The sequence below is a fragment of the Dryobates pubescens genome, chromosome Z (assembly GCF_014839835.1).
Source record: "Dryobates pubescens isolate bDryPub1 chromosome Z, bDryPub1.pri, whole genome shotgun sequence".
NCBI classification, from domain to species: Eukaryota; Metazoa; Chordata; class Aves; order Piciformes; family Picidae; genus Dryobates; species Dryobates pubescens.
This window is the reverse complement of record NC_071657.1, coordinates 92,560,164-92,582,352: the sequence shown is the minus strand read 5'-3', so window position 1 is coordinate 92,582,352 and position 22,189 is coordinate 92,560,164. Positions and strand designations below refer to the sequence as shown.

Sequence of the window (22,189 nt, the reverse complement as noted above, 5' to 3'; positions counted from 1 at the left end):
CTAAACCATGGCACTAAGCTCCTTACAGGGCTTGTGCTCCAGATCCCTCACCAGCCTTGTTGCCCTTCTCTGGACACATTTGAGCAACTCAACATCTCTCTTAAATTGAGGGGCCCAGAACTGGACACAATACTCAAGGTGTGGCCTAACCAGTGCTGAGTATAAGGGAAGAAGTACTTCCCTGGTCCTGCTGGCCACAATATTCCTAATGCAGGCCAGGATGCCATTGGCCATCTTGGCCACCTGGGCACACTGCTAGCTTTTGTTCAGCTGGCTGTTGACCAGTACTAAATCTGAGGCCTCTCCTATGAAGACAGGTTGAAAGAATTGGGACTGTTCAGCTTGGAGAAAAGGAGGCTTCAGAGAGATTTTATAACTATATTTTAGTATCTGAAAGGGACCTACAGGAAGGCTGAGGAAGGACTGTTTAGAAGGGCATGTAGTGATAAAATGAAGGACAATGATTTTAAAATAGAGCGGGATAGATTTAGGTTGGACATAAGGAGGAAGTTCTTTGTAATGAACATGGTAAAACACTGGAACTGGTTGCCCAGGGATGTGGTTGAGGCCCCATCCCTGGGGATGTTCAAGATCAGACCTGATGTGGCCTTGGGCAGCCTGATCTAGTTGGAGGTGTCCCTGCTGACTGCATGGGTGTTACACAAGGTGACCTTTCAAGGTTCCTTCCAACCTAATGTAATCTGTGAATCTCACATAAAATCTTGCTGCAATAAAAGGGACTTGGACAAAGCAAGAGTTTCAAGAACCTGCCCTTGCTAATACCAGTAGCTATGCCTTGTTCTAAGCAAGACTGAATTTACTTTGATTTCTAGATTACTGCAAATTACATTGAACACAACATTTAATGTTCTCATTGATTTTCCCTGTAATACTGTTGAAACACAAGTCACTGCTCTAATAATTTATTTTACCATTAAAATTCTGTATGCAGATCTGGCCTCCTGGGATATCGATGTGTAACCAGATACTCCATGATCTAATCAGGTTCTGCTAAGAATATGCTATTGCTTCGACATATAGCAGTAGAAAGCTTCCTCAAAATGGGGAATTTATCTAAAGTAAAATGCAATTAAAAGAGACAAATGTGAAAAGCAAGGCATACAAAATTTTAAGATTAAACAAAGCTAAATCTAAGACAGAGTCTAAGATGATGTCATGACTCCATTTATTGTTAAGAAGAAAATGTTATAGCTGTCATTTCAGTTACTAGGGTTTGTTCCACTTCAGTTAAAATAGCATTGCCATCAGAAATGGCTGACTTGCAGGATTTCATTGATGTCATACTTACTTGCCACAGAATGGATGCTTTGGAAAGCAGATTTGAAAAGCCCCTACAAAACCATAAGTAGCTGGCAAGACTTGTGCTCTGAACTAATTTTGGTGCTAGGATATAGATCTCTCAGGGTCTAGTGCTACAGTCTGTTTCAGAAACACAAGTACTGCTGACCTTGAAGGAGTTTTGCAGCCACTGTGACCTACACTGGAGAGCAGACATGCTTGCTGTCGTGATTCTGACCAGAAGCATCCCCTCTGGCAGGAACAGTGTGGCTCTGTTTGCATTAGTGTGGTATTTCTGCATAAAGTGCCAGATTTCAACACCAGGTAGTCAGAAGGCTGGTGGTAGACAGGAGTGATAAGCATATTCTACTGTCAGCATCTCTCTTCCCTAAAACAAGTCCCTGACAAACCAATGTGTTTGCAGATGTCCTTAGTTCCACCAGGTACCTCCATGTGAGTGTCTAAATGCTGAGCAAAGCAAGTTGCTGATTTTTTGGTTTGTGATTGTTTGGGTTTTTTAGAGGCATACCAAAGCATCTTCTGTATTTCTGCTCAACTTTGTTACGTTATGAGAAATGACAAATTCTGTACATGGGCATGTCAAGTATTGTGCCTCATTCTTGTCAAGAGCATGCAACAGAATTTCTGTTTTACCCGTGGAATGCAATTGCATCCTTGGCTCCTGTGAGGTGCTGGTGTGGGGTGCTGCTGCCAGATAAATGTCATCTGTTGAGAAAAAAGTCAGGGGGGAATTCCACTGGTGAATGTTGGTTGAGGTCAGAAGATCATGTTTATTAAGAAAGAATCGTTACTGAGTTTTCAGTATATGAATATAATATTGATTGTTTCTCTACATTGTGTTTTTAGGGTCTCATGACTCATTTAGCTTCTACATCGATGAAGCCTCTCCAGTTGGGCCTGAACAACCAGAGACGGTGCAGAATTTTGTGTCTGTTTTTGGAACTGTGGCTAAAAAGCTGATGAGGAAATGGTTAGCTACACAGACCATGAACTTCACCAGCCAGCTTGGGGCAGGTATACGGTATTTTGATCTCAGAATTTCCACCAAGCCCAGAGACCCGGACAACGAACTCTACTTTGCTCATGGTTTATTCAGTGCCAAAGTTAAGGAGGGTCTGGAAGAGATCAATGCATTTCTTGCTGACCACCCAAAAGAAGTGGTCTTCTTGGACTTCAATCATTTCTATGGGATGCAGAAATATCATCATGAAAAGCTTGTTCAAATGCTCAAAGATACATATGGCAACAAAATGTGTCCTGCTATATTTGCCCATGAAGTAAGTCTCCAGTACCTATGGGAAAAGGAACACCAAGTGCTGGTGTTCTACCATAGTCCAGTGGCTCTTGAGGTACCATTTCTTTGGCCAGGCCAGATGATGCCAGCCCCCTGGGCAAACACAACAGATCCAGAAAAGCTGATTCAATTCCTCCAGGCATCAATCACTGAAAGAAGAAAGAAGGGCTCTTTTTTCATCTCTCAAGTAGTGCTGACACCAAAGGCTAGTACGGTGGTGAAAGGGGTTGCTAGTGGTCTCAGAGAAACAATCACGGAAAGGTAAGTTTCTGGTGAGTAAGTTGTACTGACTGTTCTGAACATGTGTGTTGGCAATGCTGCTTTTCTAGTCCTCATTGAAACACCAGCAGTTGTGTTTCTTCCATGCTTCTGTGGGTAATCCCAAAATATTTGAAAATAAACACATTGAAGGAGAAGCTTTTGTATCTTGAAAGAAAATCTTGTCACTACAGCCTACTAAGATCTTAGGGGATTTGCTTACACTTTTTCTGAATGCAGGTGGGGTTTGTTTTGTTTTGGTTTTCAAATGTGATTTCTTACCATGAGCACTGAATGCCTTGCATTGGATTTCTTTATTGGGTGTTGACAAATGCATCTGAATGATTGAGATCATTTTTTACTTATGCATTGGGCTTCAGGTACTGGGTAAATAATTGTTTCTACTTGGGCTCATCAGCAAAGCCTGATGCTGCAGAATTTGTATTTTTAACTACTTTTACACACCTTAACAATTCATGATTTTTCTTTATGCATACCATTATACATTATATTATAGATACTGGGATACCATTAGACCGAATTTGCCTCCTAACAGGCCTTTGTTTATCATATGGGAAAGAGTTAATTGTGAAGGTTCTGTACACTGACTACTGTGTTGACAGGCCATTAGTTGTTATGCTACAAAAAAGCTATCTGTGCAAGATATGCATTATTTATACCATTCTGACTTTGAAAAATCGCAGCGGGTTTTCAGCTTAAAGGTGTATATGTGTGACTGTGTTCCTGACAACTTGGTAGGAAACACAGAATGTAATGCCAAGACACAAGAAGCAAATTTTTTTTTTCTTTGATCCCATAAAAAAAATTGGAAGTGCTGAAGAGTGTAAATAATTAGTAATGAAGGGCAGTGGCCTGCTAATGTTCTCCTCTCTGCATGGGTGTACCTGTGCCAGGAACGTCTACTGGGAACAGCGGCCCTTTTCACAAGGTGAATGACAGTGCCAGTAACACTACAACCTGCAAAGAAACTGCTTCAGTTTTGAGAAACATTGAGCCATTTTTATGGCAGCCTTCCCAAGCAATTCTTAATTGAAAGGGAAAACAACACAAAAACAAAAACAGGGAAAAAAAATTACTAGCTATGGTAAAACAGTGACACAGAAGGTTTTGTAAGCAGTATACTATGGCTCAAGAGTACTGTGCAACTGTACTTGCAGCTGTTGGTATATCCTCTAGATACATTTCTGTAGGCTCCATTGGAGTCTGAAGAGAACACCAGCCCTATGAGGAGAGGCTGAGGGAGCTGGGGTTCCTTAGCCTGGAGAAGAGAATGCTCACGGGAGACCTTACTGCCATCTGCAGCTACCTGAAGGGAGGTTGTAGCCAGGTGTGGGTTGGTCTCTTCTCCTGGGCAACCACCAATGTTAGGAAGAAGTTCTTCACAGAAAGAGTGATTGGCCATTGGAATGTGCTGCCCAGGGAGGTGGTGCAGTCACCATCACTGGAGGTGTTTGGGAAGAGACTGGATGGGGCACTTAGTACCATGGTTTAGGTGATTAGATGGTGTTGGGTAATGGGTTGGACTCAATGATCTTAAACATCTTCTCCAGCCTTTTTAATTCCTATTCTGTTCTATTAATTCCTAAGCTGTTCTATTAATTCCTATGCTGTTCTATTCATGTGCTACACACTTAACCATCTGGACCCCAGGAAATGCCTAGGTTTGCAGATTCACAGGTAGTTATCCCTTTTTCTGGTTTGGGGCATGTTTGGGGCTTGTTCTTCAGGACACATGCATTAATCTACATAGAGACTACTCTGGAAGTATCAAATATAGTGAGAACTACTCCTCATTGCCCATTGGAATGGGCTGCCTGGGGAGGTGGTGGAGTCACCATCATTGGAGGTGTTCAGGAGGAGACTTGATGGGGTGCTTGGTGCCATTGTTTAGTTGTTTAGGTGGTGTTGGATTGGTTGATGGGTTGGACGCGATGATCTTGAAGGTCTCTTCCAACCTGGTTTATTTTATGTATTCTATGATGGTGCTGTTACAGAACATAAATAGATAAGCAATTAAAGGATGCAGCACAATTGGTAGAATATACAGAATTATTTTCAATCTTGCTTCATTAATGTTTCAGTAACTAAAAGTATGTAATCCATACTAAAGGAGACAAGGAATCTGTTCCTGCTGTGCTGTATTTGTTGCTTTGAACCACATCATTATTATTTGTTAAAAAAAAAAATTGTACTGTCCTTTTCAGAATAAATGCACAGATCAAATCCTATTATTGCATCCAGGTAGATTGATGCATACATCCTATACTGGTGCCTGCTTATTAATAAATGCTTAGCAAAGAGGTTTTCTCTTAGGAAGCAGTGTCTTGGTTTTGGCAGCAGTTTTGTGACTATTCTCAGGTGGTGTTTTTCCCTCACATTGAATTTTGGAAGACATGACTACAAATCTGGAATAAGTTTGGATTTTTCAAATAATTCTTGTGTGGGTGTTTTTCCCCTAAATTAAATACTACATTTAAGAAATGTTCCTATAAAACCTGTAGTTGTGTCTTCCTCCATCTGTACAGTGGCCATTTTCGTTTACATAGTGACTTAATTCTGAAAACTGAGCAAAGTTTAGATCCTTTCAGGTACAATAAAACATAACAGGAGGATTATTTTTGATTTGAGGAGCAGTGGCTACCTTACAGAGAGAACCTTGTCATCTGCCAGACCAGGAAAAATGCAAGCAGACGTGGCAGCAATCCATACTCCTTTCTGCTGCTTTGTGGTCATGTTGTGAAAGAGCACCATGAAATATTCCTCCATAGCCAAGATGATTGGTTTAATATTTTTTCATTGCAGCTGCTTGTCGTGGTTGAGATCCACATGTTGAAACTGAAGCACAGCAGTGTCCTAACAAAGTACATTTCGGAAGTGATGTTCATAGATTTGGAGAGTGGTCTAGGTTGGAAAGGACCATAAAGCTCATTTAGATCCAGCCTCCCTGCCTCATAGAACATGGCCTTGAACATCTCAGAGTCAGGGGCATCTATGACCTCCATGGGAAACTTGTTCCAGTGCCTCACCACCATCACTGTAAAGATATTTTTTCCTAATCCTAATATCTAAATCCACCCTTCTCAGCCTTGGGGTTTGTAGCACAAGCCCTATGAGGAGAGGCTGAGGGAGCTGGGGTTGCTTAGCCTGGAGAAGAGGAGGTTCAGAGGAGACCTTCTTGCTGTCTACAACTACCTGAAGGGAGATTGTATCCAGGTGGGGGTTGGTCTCTTCTCCCAGGCAGCCAGCACCAGAACAAGAGGACACAGTCTCAAGCTGCGCCAGGGGAGGTTTAGGCTGGATGTTAGGAAGAAGTTCTTCACAGGAAGAGTGATTGGCCATTGGAATGGGCTGCCCAGGAAGGTGGTGGAGTCACCATCACTGGAGGTGTTTGAGACTGGATGAGGCCCTTGATGCCATGGTTTAGTTTATTAGATGGTGTTGGATGATGGGTTGGACTTGATGATCTGAAGGTCTTTTCCCACCTGGTTAATTCTCTTCTCTCCTCTCCTCTCCTCTCCTCTCCTCTCCTCTCCTCTCCTCTCCTCTCCTCTCCTCTCCTCTCCTCTCCTCTCCTCTCCTCTCCTCTCCTCTCTTCTCCTCTCCTCTCCTCTCCTCTCCTCTCCTCTCCTCTCCTCTTCCTCCTCCTCTTCCTCCTCCTCTTCCTCCTCCTCTTCCTCCTCCTCTTCCTCCTCCTCTTCCTCCTCCTCTTCCTCCTCCTCTTCCTCCTCCTCTTCCATTCTATTCCTATGCTATTCTATCGCTGTACACCCTTGAAAAAGACCCTTCCCAGCTTTCTTGTAGGATCCCTTCAGGTACTCGAAGGCTGCTATGAGGTCTCCCTGGAGCCTTATTTTCTCCAGGCTGAGCAGTCCCAGCTCTTGCACCCTGTCTCCATAGGGAGGTGCTCCAGCCCTCTGATCCTTTTTGTGGCTCTTCTCTGGTCCTGTTCCAGCAGCTCCATATCCTTCTTATGCTGGGGCACCAGAACTGATGTTATTTCTCAACCTGTTCCCCACAGCACGTAATACTGAATTTAGTAGAAGATGTACCAGGATGATTTTTTTACTGGTACTGCTTGCTCACAGACTTTGCTGTCATCACAGGTAATGCTCTGTGGGACAATAATTTGAAAGGAGAAATTATTAAGTTATCAAGCTTTCTATCCTGCACAAATACAAGAGGGAAAAGCCATTTTTCATAAGCTCTTCCAAGGACAAGAGCTCAGTCTTAAAAAACTGTTTAGCTTTCGTCTGTGTTATTTGAACGAGGAGAGTCACTCACATGCACATAATGTTTGTTGGATTTCATTTAAAAAAGACTAACAAAATGCTTTCAGGCTCAAAATTCTGTCATCTGCAGTTTAGATGCCAGGAAATACTTTTTGATTGGCAAACAGTATGTATCAAATTATTTGTGTTCCTTCTGCTTATTGGATTAACTTCATAGTGAAGCAGCTGCCTTTATTGCATCTGAAAGGCAATTGTGAAACAATCTTTTAATGAGTATAGAACTGTTCTTCATATTAATCTAGTTTGTTTTCTGATTTGCTGTGAAAATACTGGTTTTTTTCTGACACTCTGGGCAATCATGATGGTCTGTTGTCTCTGAGGTTGAATAATATAGAAGGAAAAAAACAGATCTCTCTTAGAGGATGCAGAAATCCTGTGGTAATTTTAAAGCTTTTGAGAAGTAGAATATAACCATGTATCCAGACAACTGACACCTGATTTCCAAATTAATCTCTAAGGATAATGTTCCCTGTAGCTAACATGTGACTAAATCCTTGCCTACCATGCTAAATCTTCACCCTTAGCAACCAAATCAAATTAAAAAACAAAATCCTGCACATGAGAATGAACCTTTGAAGTGGAGACAAAGCAGCCACACCACTAACAAAAGCAATGGTAAGTAGGCCACAGAAGCTGTCTGGAGAAAAACTGTGTCTGGGTGCAGGGTCAGATTTATCTAGTAAATAGGTGGATATTATATGAAAAAATAATCTCTGAAGTTGCAAGAAATGGGATCTTCTTGTGCAGATAGAGAGGGTGCATTTCTTTTCCAAGTTGCTTCTCAGCCAGCTGAATTTTTGAGAGTTTCTTTCTTATGGAAGAGTGGGGTTTGGTGATATTTTGATCTGTTCTTGATATTGAGTGATGCCACTATGAAACTATTTTGTTTGAAAATGAAAATCAACAACAGAAACAGCAACTGTGGCAACTATAATTTGCTATTGTCCGGGCATCCATCCTGCTTCTAACCTTGATGTCTTTCTCTGTTACGGGCTGCAGGAGAGCAGCTCTGATGACCTGCTTTGGGTTTAGCACTCAACACCACCACAGAAGCATAGATGGTGTGACAGCTCATTAACTGCTGAGAGGCAAGGGTAGACTTAGTCCCTCACTGGTGTGTAAGGTACAATCACAGAATAGCTTTGCTTGGAAGCGAGCTCAGAGATCATCTACTCCAACCTCCCCTTTTAAAAAGTCCTTCTTAATCCTTCCTGCAGATTTCCTTCAGGTATTGGAAGGCAGCTATAAGGTCTTGCCAGAGTCTTCTCTTCTCCAGGCTGAACACCCCCAACTCCTTCAGCCTATCCTTGCTGTGTTTGATTTTGGAGGAGACTGTCTTGTCTTCCCCCCCACCCCCCCCACCCCTTTTTTTCTTTGTTTGTTCTTCTTTGTTTCGTGTTTGTGGTGGGGTTTTTTGTGGTGGTGGGTTTTTTTTCATTTTTTTGTTTGGGTTTTTGGGGAGGAGCAGGGGGTGGGGCGGGGGGTGTCAGTTTTGGACCTGAAAAGACAGAAACTATCATTCTGGTATTATTACTGGGAAATTCAAATGTACTCTGGGTGATCCTGCCAAAACCTTAGTATTTCTGCTCCTCATCAAGCTATCTTTAACTACTAATCTTCACAGAAGAGGCATTCTCCATGTTTGTCCACAGAGTAGCAGAGGGACATCTTGGTTGTCATGTCAACAGGTTTGCATACTAAAATCCAAAATGGGCTGTGCATGTTCAGGCTGATTTTACTAGCAAGCATTTTAGTGTCATTTCATCATCTGAGCACGAGTCTGCATAGGGATTTTAGTACAGGTTCCTTTGGGAATTGCTGGGTGGTTGTATTTGATGTCTTTGGTCATGAATCTGGAACAGTATTAAAATGTGATAAAGCACACACCTTTAATAACTTTGTTAGGGGAAAGTATCTATGTACATATCAGTGGCCTGTGGGATTTAGTTCAGAAAGGAAGTTAGCATGAGACAGCGATGCGCTCAGGTGGCCAAAAAGGCCAACAGCATCTTGGCCTGGATCGGGAATGGTGTGGCCAGCAGGAGTAGGGAGGTGATCATTCCCCTGTACTTGACACAGGTGAGGCTGAATCTTGACTACTGTGTTCAGTTTTAGGCACCACAGTATAAAAGAGACATTGACAGGCTGGAGCATGTCCAGGAAAGGGCAGCAAAGCTGGTGAAGTCTTACATGGAAGAGCTCAGGGAGCTGGGATTGTTTAATCTGGAAAACAGGAGGCTCTCTGAAACTACCTGAAAGGAGGTTGTACTTGTGTGGATGTTAGTCTCTTCTTCCTAGTACCAAGTGATAGAACAAGAGTAAACAGCCTCAAGTTGCTCCAGGGAAGGTTTAGTTTGGATAGTGGGATTTTTTTATATTTTTTTTTAACTGAAAAAGTGGTCAGGAATTAGAACAAGCTGCCCATAGAGGTGGTGGAATCACCATCCCTGAAGATGTTCAGAATGTGTAGCTGTGGCACTTTGGGGCATGGTTTAGTGGGCATGGTGGTGGTGGGTTGACTTTCGGACTTGATCTCAGAGGCTTTTTCTGGCCTTAATGATTCTCTAATTCCTTGATAATCACCAGGTCTGTGACCATCAGCATAACTGGCAGCTTAGCTTTGTGGTGTTGCCCTGCTTTTAACTTTTACCATGTTATGCACCACAACACCTGCTTGTGATTACAGTATGTGCTGTGTTAAGATGTTTCTTGTGATCTGATCACAGACTGAGCACAGTCTGACCCTGCACATACGGAAAACAGCAAGTGCTTTTCATCACAAAGAGGAAATGTTCATTCCCTGAGCACCACTGCTGTAAGCTGTCACTAACGTCTACTTCTCTCAAAGATGTCATGCTTCAGTCTGCACAGCTGCTTTAGTGAAACTGCAAATGGCTTATTAAGTTAATAAGATTTTCTTTGATCTTTCTGACATTAGTTAGATCACTAAGAATGCTGTACAGCTGATGCTATAAAGTCCTGGCTGCAGGGGAAAAGCATTTGTTGGCGCTGAACCTGGGTCTCCCTAGATGCTTTTACTTCATTGTGAAGGCAATGGCTCCTTGCTGGGTTGGTTCCTTTTATCTTCATTTATAAGGTACAAAATGAGCACAGAGATTTACACACATGAGTGTTTCCATAGTTTTTTCACAAGGTAACTTTCAAGCTGGTAATGACTCACTGTAATACAAAGACATTTAATACAAACTCAAGGAAATATCAACCCAGCAGGTATGACAACATCCATTATCTATGTTGTATTAGCACTTGCATGCTGCAAGCTATTCCCTTCCAGACTAAGTAGATCTACAGGCACAAGCTTGTAAGTTTCTAAGGAGAGAACTGAGTAGTTCTAGCATAACTAACATGCAGTCACTATATGTTTAGAATTTTGAATTGTTAGTCTCATGTAACTGCTCTGTGGTCCTGGGGTGGTGGGATTTTGGATAGAAATTGTCCAAAATTCCTATCAGCTCTTAAAAGTCCGTTGCATGTGCTGCATCATTCCTGTTTGATTTGGGCAATTCTCAGCATTCTGCGGAGCCTTAAGAGAGTTTTCAGTTGTAATCTAGAAGGAAAGCATCCACAATTTCTGTAGAGAAGCCACCTGCATATCCTCAATTTCTGCACTGGCTGTCTCTGCTTGGATGGTAGGATAAGAAAGCTTTAGCTACAGAAGGCCCCTGGGATTCATTGTCAGAAGGTACACCATGCCTGCAATTCATTTTATTAAATGCTTCCCTGTGCTTACAAACAGGTAGCCTTTGTGGACTGGCATGCAGGCTATAGCAAGAGTAGTGTTGCATGAAGCACACAGAGGAAGCAGTAAGGGATCTTGGCAATCTGCTGCCACATTTGTACAGAAGAAACTGCTGGAACAGAGGGAGTGGAAAAGGACTTAAAATTAGAGAGAACAGCCAGACTACAGGTCTTGATGATGTAACATCTTCTGTATGAGGCAGAACATAGGTTATAAAAATGCCTGCATTTTTCCTCTATTGAAACAGAAGTGATAAACTTTATTAGCTGGCAATCCAGTAGTGTCTGTGGGATGCATTGCACTTCATAGAATCATAGAATGGTTTGGGTTGAAGGAGTTTAAGGATCATCTAGTTCCAACCTCCCTGCCATGGGCAGGGACACCCTCCACTGGACCAGATTGCTCAAGGCCACATCCAACCTGACCCTGAACATCTCCATGGTGGGGGCATCCATGGCCTCCCTGGGAAACCTGTTCCAGTGCCTTACCATCCTTACAATATATTTCTAAGTTCCAAGAAATAATTTATAAGAAAGAAAATCTAAGAAAAAAACCCTTAAGAAATAATTTCAGTACATTCAGTACATTTCCTATCATTCTATCACAGCAAGCCCTTGTAAAAAGTCCCCTCCCATCTTTCTTGTAGGCATCCTTCAGGTACTGCAAGACTGTTATAAGGTTTCCCCAGAACATTCTCTTCTCCAGGCTGAGCAGCTCCAATGCTGGCAGCACTTCTTTGTTACAGAGCCACTGTCATTGTGAAAGATGCTGGGCTTGTACAATATAAAGCTTGTGGTCACAAGAGATGAGGAAAAGGCTGAGGTACTTAATAACTTCTTTACCTCAGTCTTCACTGCAAGGGCCTCTAGCCACACTCCTGGTGTTATGGAAAACAATGCCAGGGACAGGGAGGAAGAACTGCCCATCGTAAGTGAAGATCAGGTTTGTGATCACCTGAAGAACCTGAAAGTTTTCCAGTCCATGGGACCCAACGGGATACACCCATGGGTACTGAGAGAACTGGCAGATGAGGTTGCTAAACCCCTCTCTATTATATTCCAAAAGTCATGGCACTCTGGGCAAGTCCCAACAGACTGGAAAAGGGGAAACATTACTCCCATTTTCAAAAAGGGTAAGAAGGAGGAACCAGGGAACTACAGGCCAGGCAGTCTCACCTCTGTGCCCAGAAAGATCATGGAACAGATCCTCCTGGAGGCACTACTGACTCAGAAGAATACTGAAGAGGTGATTTGGAACAGTCAGCATGGCTTTGCCAAGGGCAAGTCCTGCCTGACCAACTTGGTGGCCTTCTATGAACAGGTGACAACATTAATAGATGAGGGGTGAGCAACTGATGTTGTTTACCTGGACCTGAGCAAAGCCTTCGACACTGTCCCGCACCACATCCTGGTCTCCAAACTGGTGACACATGGGTTGGATGGGTGGACCACTAGATGGGTAAAGAACTGGCTTGATGGCCGCACCCAAAGAGTGGCTGTCAATGGGTCCATGTCCCAGTGGAGGCCAGGGACAAGCGGAGTCCCTCAGGGATCAGTCCTGGGACCAGGCTTGTTCAACATCTTTGTGGGTGCCATGGACAGTGGCATTGAGTGCACCCTCAGCAAGTTTGCTGATGACACCAAGCTGTGTGGTGCAGCAGACATGCTGGAGGGAAGGGATGGCATCCAGAGGGACCTGGACAGGCTGGAGAGGTGGGCACAAGCCAACCTCATGAGGTTCAACAAGACCAAGTGCAGGGTCCTGCATCTGGGTTGAGGCAATCCCAGGCACAAGTACAGGCTGGGTAGTGACTGGCTGGAAAGCAGCCCTGAGGAGAGAGACTTGGGGGTGCTGGTGGACGAGAAGCTCAACATGAGCTCTCAATGTGCACTTGCAGCCCAGAAAGCCAATCAGATCCTGGGCTGCATCAAGAGAAGTGTGGCCAGCAGGTCAAGGGAGGTGATTCTCCCCCTCTACTCAGCTCTGGTGAGACCCCACCTGGAGTACTGCATCCAGTTCTGGAGCCCCTATTACAAGAGGGATATGGATGTGCTGGAACATGTCCAGAGAAGGGCCACGAGGATGATCAGAGGGCTGGAGCATCTCTCCTGTGAGGACAGACCGAAAGAGTTGGGGCTGTTCAGTCTGGAGAAGAGAAGGCTCTGAGGTGACCTAATTGTGGTCTTGCAGTATCTGAAGGGGGCCTACAAGAAGGCTGGGGAGGGACTTCTCAGGATCTCAGGTAGTGATAGGACTAGGGGGAATGGAATGAAGCTGCAGGTGGGGAGATTCAGGCTGGACGTGAGGAGGAAGTTCTTCACCATGAGAGTGGTGAAGCCCTGGAATGGGTTGTCCAGGGAGGTGGTTGAGGCCCCATCCCTGGAGGTGTTTAAGCCCAGGCTGGACGAGGCTCTGGCCAGCCTGATCTAGTGTGGGGTGTCCCTGCCCATGGCAGGGGGGTTGGAACTAGATGATCCCTGTGGTCCCTTCCAACCCTGACTGATACTATGATACTATGATGATACTACGATACTTGCTTTAATATCTTCTGTTCTTAAAGTTAGGAAATATTTAACCTCATTCTACTGACCTTTTCTCTACAACTTTCCTCCTGTTTCATAATTCTGTTTTCTTCCAGGATTGAGTTTTTGGAGGGAGGAACTACGATACAAAGTTCATGCAGTCAGAGATTATAAGATTTTGTATGGTAATAACATTGTCTGTATTGTCCTAGGCCATACAGCTGCTTCAACAGAAGACAACCTGTTACAGTGTAATGTCTGTATTTAGCTCAGACCCTAATAAAAATAATAAAAGAAATGTCTTTAACACACTGAATGATCATACAGTGGAATTTGACCTTTGGGAAGATTTTAGTATTGTAGCTGCTGATCTGAGAGTTTTTAGTAACTAAGCAACTGTCATCCAGAATGTATTACATCACAGAGGAAGGAAGGAGACTGAGTGGTTTCAGTGGTGTAGGAGCTACAGTAATATGCACTTTCCCACTGAATTTTTGTTTTGTTTTGTCTTCTGAGCTACAGTACAAAGGAGAAACCAACAAGATCTCCCTTTCATTCTGCAGTGAGGACTCCAATCCTTGCTACCCTTCCTTGCTGTCTCAACTGCGCCATTCATTGGCTGTGCAGGGCTTGTGACCACCTTTCACCATCTCTCCTCACACACACACTCTTTTTACTTAGTTTTCATTCCTTCCTCTAGGCTGTTGCAAGCAGTCAGCACAGCAGGGCTGCTTCTACTTCAGCTGCATGTGTGATGATGATTAGGATTTGGACACTAAAGATGCAATTTTTAACTCTGAAACCAGAGTATGACTAGGTTTGACACTGTAAGGAATCAAGAAATGATGTTTAGAATAGAATAGAATAGAATAGAATAGAATAGAATAGAATAGAATAGAATAGAATAGAATAGAACAGAATTAACCAGTTTGGAAGAGACCTTTGAGATCATTGAGTCCAACCTATCATCCAACACCATCTAATCAACTAAACCATGGCAACAAGTGCCCCATCCAGTCTCTTCCTAAACACCTCCCGTGATGGTGACTCCACCACCTCCCCAGGCAGCCCATTCCAATGGGCAATCACTCTTTCTATGAAGAGCTTCTTCATAACATCCAGCCTAAACCTCCCTTGGCACAGCTTGAGACTGTGTCCTCTTGTCCTGGTGCTGGCTGCCTGAGAGAAGAGACCAATCCACACCTGTCTACAACCTCCCTTCAGGTAGTTGTGGATGGCAATAAGGTCTCCCCTGAGCCTCCTCTTTTCCAGTCTAAGCAACCCCAGCTCCCTCAATCTCTCCTCACAGGGCTTGTGCTCCAAACCCCTCACCAGCTTTGTTGCCCTTCTCTGGACACGTTCCAGCAAGTCAGCATCCTTCCTAAACTGAGGGGCCCAGAACTGGACACAGTACTCGAGATGCAGCCTAACCAGTGCTGAGTCCAGAGGCAGAATCACTTCCCTGCTCCTGCTGGCTGCACTATTCCTGATGCAGGCCAGGATGCCATTGGCCTTCTTGGCCACCTGGGCACACTGTTTCGTACCCAGAGATGCTGTTTCAGGCTGTCACAGAATGCTAGGCAGCTGATCTTGAAGGTACCTCCTGGAAGGTCATTACGTACTGTGTGCTGTCCAAGACCGGTCCATCTGTTAAGGATCCTTCTGCAAAAAGTATTGGACAGCACTCAGGTAAGAGGGGTAAGGTCACCCCTGTGCACTGGTCACTTCTGCAGCACTGGAAGGGAGAGCTGTGCTCTCACCCTGCTCTTACACCAGGCACATTAAATTCTTCTGAGCCTGTTGTTAATCTCAGCTCAAAGAGCACTTGCCTGATAATGATTTATCTCATCTAATGGCTTGTGCTGCTGGCTTCCTCTCTCTGTCAGACAGTGTTTCAGTGCTATTACTGTCTGGCTGTGCTAGAACAGAAGAGATGTAAATCCAACTGAATGGTTTTGTTTTGGTAGAAAGCTCCCTCCTTTGATGTGCAGTCTGAGGAACATTTGTGGAAGCAGTAATCCACATGGTGAACATCTGGGGTGTTTTTCCTTCTAGCCTATTTCTTATAAGAGTATAGGAGAGCTGTTGTTTGAAAAATACTTTCCAGCTCAGGCAGGATTTTTATTTATTCTCTAGTAACTGGAAATAATGCACTAGATGAACTGATCACAAAGCTCAGTGACTGCAGGTTCCTCTAGGTAACCTCTGAGGCTTTTGTCCTGCTTATAGCCAGCATTGACCATACTGGCTGTGCAGCTCTTCTTGTGTACATTTCTTCTGAGATGCAAACTCACATCTGCTTTTTTGGGGGATATTTTTTTTTAATAACTGGCATGTATTTTTCTCCAGGCCTATACTTGTGAACACTTGTCATTTCTTACATAACCTGTCCACTGATACACATCATCCCAGTGCACTGGGTCTCACTGTGGCTGTGACAGAGGCTGTTCTGTCTAACAGTTCTCCCCCTGAGTCAGCACTCAGTAAAGGTGCACAAGGACTCTCTGACTAGCACTTTAATATAAAGCAGCAGCTCAGCTTTGAGTCCAGCCACCATCAGCATCTTGTGTGAGCGGTCTGTAGGAGAAAGGGGACAGCAGCAGCTGTATGGTGAATGTGCAGCTCAGTCACTATCCCACAGAGAAGCGTGAGCTGCAGCAAAGACTCTCACATCTCACATTCAGTACATGACTGTGACAAGTTGGTGTTTTCTTGTTAGGGAGCAGAGTAGTGTGGCACTACTATGTCTTGGTGAAGGAAGATGGAGGGGATAGATCTCCAGGCAAGGACTGGAGGAGCAAAGTCCATCCCACTGTCAGAGAATCACAGAATGATAGGGGTAGGGAGGGACCAACCCCTCTGCCAAAACAAGTTCACTTAGGGCAGGCCACACAGGAATTCATCCAGACAGGCCTTAAAGGTCTCCAGGGAAGGAGACTTCACAGTGTGGGCAGGCTGTTCCAGTGCTCTGTCACCCCCACAGTAAAGAAATTTTTCCTTCTGTTGAGGCAGAACTTCCTGTGTTCAAGTTTGTATCCATTGCTCTCTGTCCTATCACTGGGCATCAGTGAAAAGAGACTGGCCCCATCATCTTGACCCCCATGCTTAAGGTGTTTGTAAACATTGATCAGATCCCCTCTCAGGCTTCTCTTCTCCAGGCTGCACAGGTTCAGGATCCCCTGAGGAACATACAAAAGGATATGGGACCTGATGAGATACATGAATCAACCTGCCAACCTCCCTTCTGTACTTGAGAAGATCATGGAACAGATCCTCCTAGATGGAGGCACATGGAGGATTGGGAGTCAATTGGAATATAGTCAGCCTGGTTTTACCAAGGGCAAGTCCTGCCTGACCAACCTATTCACATTCTCCAATGGAGTAATTACATCACTGGACAAGGCAAGAGCTACAGATGTCATCTAACTGGGCTTCTGTAAGGCCTTTGATATGATCCCCACAACATTCTGCTGTCTAAGCTGGATAGAGATGGATTTGATGGGTGGACTGATTGGTGGGTAAGGGCTGTAGCAATAGGGCAGGGGGTAGCGGTTTTAAACTAAAAGAAGGTAGATTCAGACTAGATATGAGTAAGACATTTTTTATATTGAGGGTAGTTGAAACACTGGGCTAGGTGGGCCAGAGAGGTGGTAGATGCTCCAGCCCTGGAAGCATTCAAGGTCGTCTTGGATGGAACTCTGAACAACCTAGCTGAAGTTGTCCCCCCTGCTGACTGCAGGCAAGTTGGACTAGATGATCTTTAAAGGTCACTTCCCACCCAAAATAATTCTATTACTTCTTTGTTATGATATATCTCAACAAATTATCTATTCTGGCTTCACTCCAGGAGGATTTTAGTTTATCACTGATATATCCTTTCCAGTCCCTTGTTATATTTTTATAAGCTATAAGATGCACTTTTTAGTCTACCTTTTCCCCAGTGGTCTGTGATGTGGTTTATTTAATTTGTGGCATAGCAGCCCTACTTCATCAGTGTGGGATTCTCACTAAATAAAATATGAGATCAATTCAGAAGTTACTGGTATTGCTGGAAATATGAGACTTCTCACAATGCCTGCTTATTTTTAGTTCTGATTGGAACCAGTAAGAGCTCTCCAAATCATCAAAACATATTTGGTTTTAAAGCTAACTTGAGATCACATCAGTGGTGTTTCTGTTAATATTTTATTTCCTGTTTTTTAAGAGTTTGGTCTACAGTTATTAGTTTTGTATGGGTGTGGCAGCAAATACATATTTGTGTAAATTGTTTTAACAGCAATGAAAAAAAACAACATTTGCTCTTTTTGCAGCTTCTTATTGAAAACTGCAGGTACCTCAAGGCTGACTCTCTTTTACAGGAATGCATCTTCCAGTGTTTTTGTCCAGTCTGTTTCAGCAAAATAGTTTATGTCAAAACATTTCAGCTTTGTACTTCTATTAATTGCATTTGTCTTCAGGTTTATGTTATGGCTTTAATTGCAGTATTTAATGCTGTTTCTGTATTCACAGCTTTTCAATTTTGTGTTCAGAAATAGGGCTTGTACTGAATTGATGGGAAAGGCCAACATTTTAATTTACTTTGTAATTCAAAACAAAGACATGCTTTGAAATGCTGACATTTGTTGCAGAACAACAGTTCTTGGTTTCAGAGCAGATCTATTTAATTAAAATAATAATAATTGATGAATACTACTGGCCACACAAAATAGAAGTAGTATTATCCATAGTAATTCACTTGGTGTGCATGGTAATAATCTCTTGCAGAGAGACATAGTTCTTCAGGGAGACGTGGTTGTCCAAGTAATACTGTGGCACATCTCCAGGACTCTTACTTTTTTGTAGTAAAAATAGGTCAGAGCTTGGTTTTAATTTTTCTCTAAGTCCAACCTCGTTATTTTAGCCAAAAGTGAACCCAAACTGCCCTCCTTAAAATTTAAAGTTGTTCATATTCAAAGGGGACAACATGATGGTAGGTGTGGTCTAGGGTTAGTGATGTGAGACTACACAACATAGAAAGACTAGACTAGACTAGACTAGACTAGACTAGACTAGAATTGAATTGAATTGAATTGAATTGAATTGAATTGAATTGAATTGAATTGAATTGAATTGAATAGACCAGGTTGGAAGAGACCTTCAAGATCATAGTGTCCAACCTATCATCCAACACCACCTAATCAACTAAACCATGCAACCACGTGCCCTATCAAGTCTCCTCCTGAACACCTCCAGTGATGGTGACCACCACCTCACTCAGATTTATGGTTGAATTCTGCTGTCAGTCATGTTATGTTTCCATTGATTGCATCATCTGGGTGTTTCAAGACTCTTGGCTATAAATTTGAGTAAAAAGAAAAGATCATCATAGAATCATAGTATCAGTCAGGGTTGGAAGGGACCATAAGGATCATCTAGTTCCAACCCCCCTGCCATGGGCAGGGACACCCCACACTAGATCAGGCTGGCCAGAGCCTCATCCAGCCTGGGCTTAAACACCTCCAGGGACTGCGCCCCAACCACCTTCCTGGACAACCCATTCCAGGGCTTCACCACTCTCATGGTGAAGAACTTCCTCCTCACATCCAGCCTGAATCTCCCCACCTCCAGCTTCATTCCATTCCCCCTAGTCCTATCACTACCTGATAGCCTGAGAAGTCCCTCCCCAGCCTTCTTGTAGGCCCCCTTCAGATACTGGAAGGCCACAATTAGCTCACCTCAGAGCCTTCTCTTCTCCAGACTGAACAGCCCCAAAGATGGCTATTAGCATTTGATTACAAAATCTGCTAGTAATGAATGTTAAAAAGGGTGGCTCAGAGATCATCAGAAATATCTACCAGAGTGAAACAAACAGGTTGCATTGGATTCCCCTGCGCAGTGCAGTAAGTAAACTGCAGTACTGTTCCCGTAATGCTAGGCCATTGTGAGATAGTTAAAGTGTGTTGATCCTGCTTGTCTTCATGTTATGTTCTGCTGTGTTTGTTATGGAGCTTGGAAGACAGTTTTTCATCCAGTACTTGAATTGTCAGGATTCATCTTGAAACCTTCTTTGTTATTTCCAATAACACAGGGAAAGGTCTTTTTGTAAAAGCTGTAAGAATTTAATACATTCCAGCAGAAGAGAGTGATCAATTGTCCTGAACTTGGATAGGATAGGCTTAATTATTACAAGAAGTGGGGAGGGGCCACACCCAGACTAGCTACCTGAGGCCTTCCAGTGAGGTATTTGCACCTTATTGACATCTCTGCTCATATATAATGTGCAAGGTGGTCTGGGCCAGGGAGGCAGTTTTGTGAACAGGAGTTCAGGGCAAGCACTGTGCTTTTATCGCTTGGTTTTTTGTGCTACGTAATCATTATTGTTAATTCTTCTCTCTTCATGTTCTTCTGTTAGACTCTCCTTAACTCACTGGGTTTTGCCTTTTTCTTGCAATTGTCCTTCCCATCCCATGGGGAGCAGAGGTATGGGGGGGTGGGGCTGGGGGCAGGGCAGGGCACTGAGTGAGCAATGCCATAAGCATCAGTTGCCGTCTGGGCCTAAACCATGACATCTATCTAATCTACGTAGCAGAATTGCTGAAGCGCCGGTGTGAGCATTACACATATTAAAGCAGACTTGTGAAAACAGTGCTTTAGAATGGAGAGTAGCAAACAAGCCCCTTATCCCAAAAGGGCAGAGAAAGAGTCTCAGCCATGACATGCTTTCAGGAGAAAGCAAGACTTGCTTAACTTGAAAGAAAGTGATCATTGAAGATGCAAAGGTTAATTAATAGTAGGATAAATGTTGAGACAGTTTTGCCAAAACTTTTTGTAACTAAGTCTATGGAAATTTTACAGGTAAATTTTGTGATTTAAGTAATGCAGTTGTTAAAGTGCTAAGTAGGATATTATCAATAGAAATGGAATTTGGGAATCAGAAATGGAGCTGGGCATAATTGGAAGTACCAAGCTGAAGAGAAGGTAATGATAGCATTCCTCAAAGTGTATGGTTGTCTTTAGTTTTTCCATGAAAGACCTTGGATTCAGTTGTAGGAGACTGCTAGTGGAGTTTGCTGACAACACAAAGTAAGAGACTATAATCATAACAGAGGATAGCATAGGGGTAACATACAACAAGAACTGGGTGCCTTTGGTCTTTAGAAATGGAGCTGAAATTCAGTGGTATAAAGTGCACGGTCATAACAATGGGAGCATGTTCTAGTAAGGTAGGGAAGCCAGGACTGACAGATGCTGGAGTGTCATCCATGGTTGGCTTAAGCTGAGCCCTCAGTGGAAGCATCTGGGGAAAAGAGCAGAAACCTCTTGAAATGCACTGGGGCCTTTCCAGCATGCACAGAAGGGTGGTGGTATCACTACCCAAGGTGCAGGTAGGATAACCTTTTGGATGCCCTGTGCAAGTCTGATCACTGATGTTCTGGGGAAGAATGAAAACTGGTGCAGATTCAGAGGACTACTAACTAGGATAATCAGAGGATGAATTGCTGACGATATCGAAAGAGCTAGTCTTGTTTATTATAGCACCATGAAGCCTGAGAGGCAGTGTGATTAATGTCTATAAATATCACAAGGGAATAAATACCACAGAGGGAAAAGAACAGTTTAGGCTAAAGGCCAGTGTTCTCACAAGAGCAGCAGTTACACATTGACTAAATAAATTTAGGCTGGAAGTGAGAGGAGGGCTCCCTGCCATCGGAATAGTAAAGTTATCCAACAATCATAGAGCTGGAAAAGCAGGAGGAAGAAAGCTGACTGCTTTAATATGGGCTTTCTCAACTCTAACTTTTGAAAGAGAAACAGATATCACTCGCAGATTACTCCCAGGACCCCTTCAGTAGGAGAATGCTAAGGCTGCTAACCACCTTTTCAAAGGCAACTGTGCACTGTCTTATCTATGCCACTTGCTTTGTCACTGGGATTGGAAAGACAGGACTTCATGGTGCAGTGCTTGGAGCACAGCCCTATGAGGAGAGGCTGAGGGAGCTGGAGTTGCTTAGCCTGGAGAAGAGGAGGCTCAGGGGAGACCTTATTGCCATCCACAACTACCTGAAGGGAGGTTATAGCCAGGTGGGGGGTCTTCTCCCGGGCAACCAGCACCAGAACAAGAGGACACAGTCTCAAGCTGCACCAGGGGAGGTTTAGGCTAGATGTTAGGAAGTTCTTCATAGAAAGAGTGATTGGCCATTGGAATGGGCTGCCCAGGGAGGTGGTGGAGTCACCATCACTGGAGGTGTTTGGGAAGAGACGAGATGGGGCGCATGGTGCCACGATTTAGTTGACTAGATAGTGTTGGATGATAGGTTGGATTCAATGATCTCAAAGGTCTCTTCCAACCTGGTCTATCCTATCCTATCCTATCCTATCCTATCCTATCCTATCCTATCCTATCCTATCCTATCCTATCCTATCCTATCCTATCCTATTCTCCTGCTAGGTGCTTATGGGAGCCCCAGGAGCAGTCTGGTCTCAAGGTTTGTGGGATGCCATTGCCAGGTATTGGGCAAGCAGGTGCTGTTGCAGTATTCATTAATGGCCCCACTGATTATTGAGGACTCAGAGAAGTCTTTACTCAGGAGACACATCCTCCTGACATGAGACCACCTTGGCAGGAACGTAGCCTAGTAAGCATGTCTCTTGCAGCTGTAGCTAGAGCAATTATTTCCCACTGTGAAAGACCATTGACTGAGTACTGGTCCTGAGTACTGGTTTTGGCATAATTATAACTGGTATA

At 43.7% G+C, this 22,189-nt stretch overlaps 1 protein-coding gene across 1 annotated transcript in view; it reads left to right on the top strand.

Annotated features, from left to right (window-relative positions):
- The window catches only part of PLCXD3 (phosphatidylinositol specific phospholipase C X domain containing 3), a 106,891-nt gene that overhangs the window by 67,500 nt on the left and 17,202 nt on the right, over positions 1-22,189 (top strand). The window contains exon 2 of the mRNA XM_009899865.2: positions 2,167-2,875. Within this exon, the coding sequence (XP_009898167.2) occupies positions 2,167-2,875 (709 nt within the window). The remainder of the gene's footprint in view (positions 1-2,166; positions 2,876-22,189) is intronic.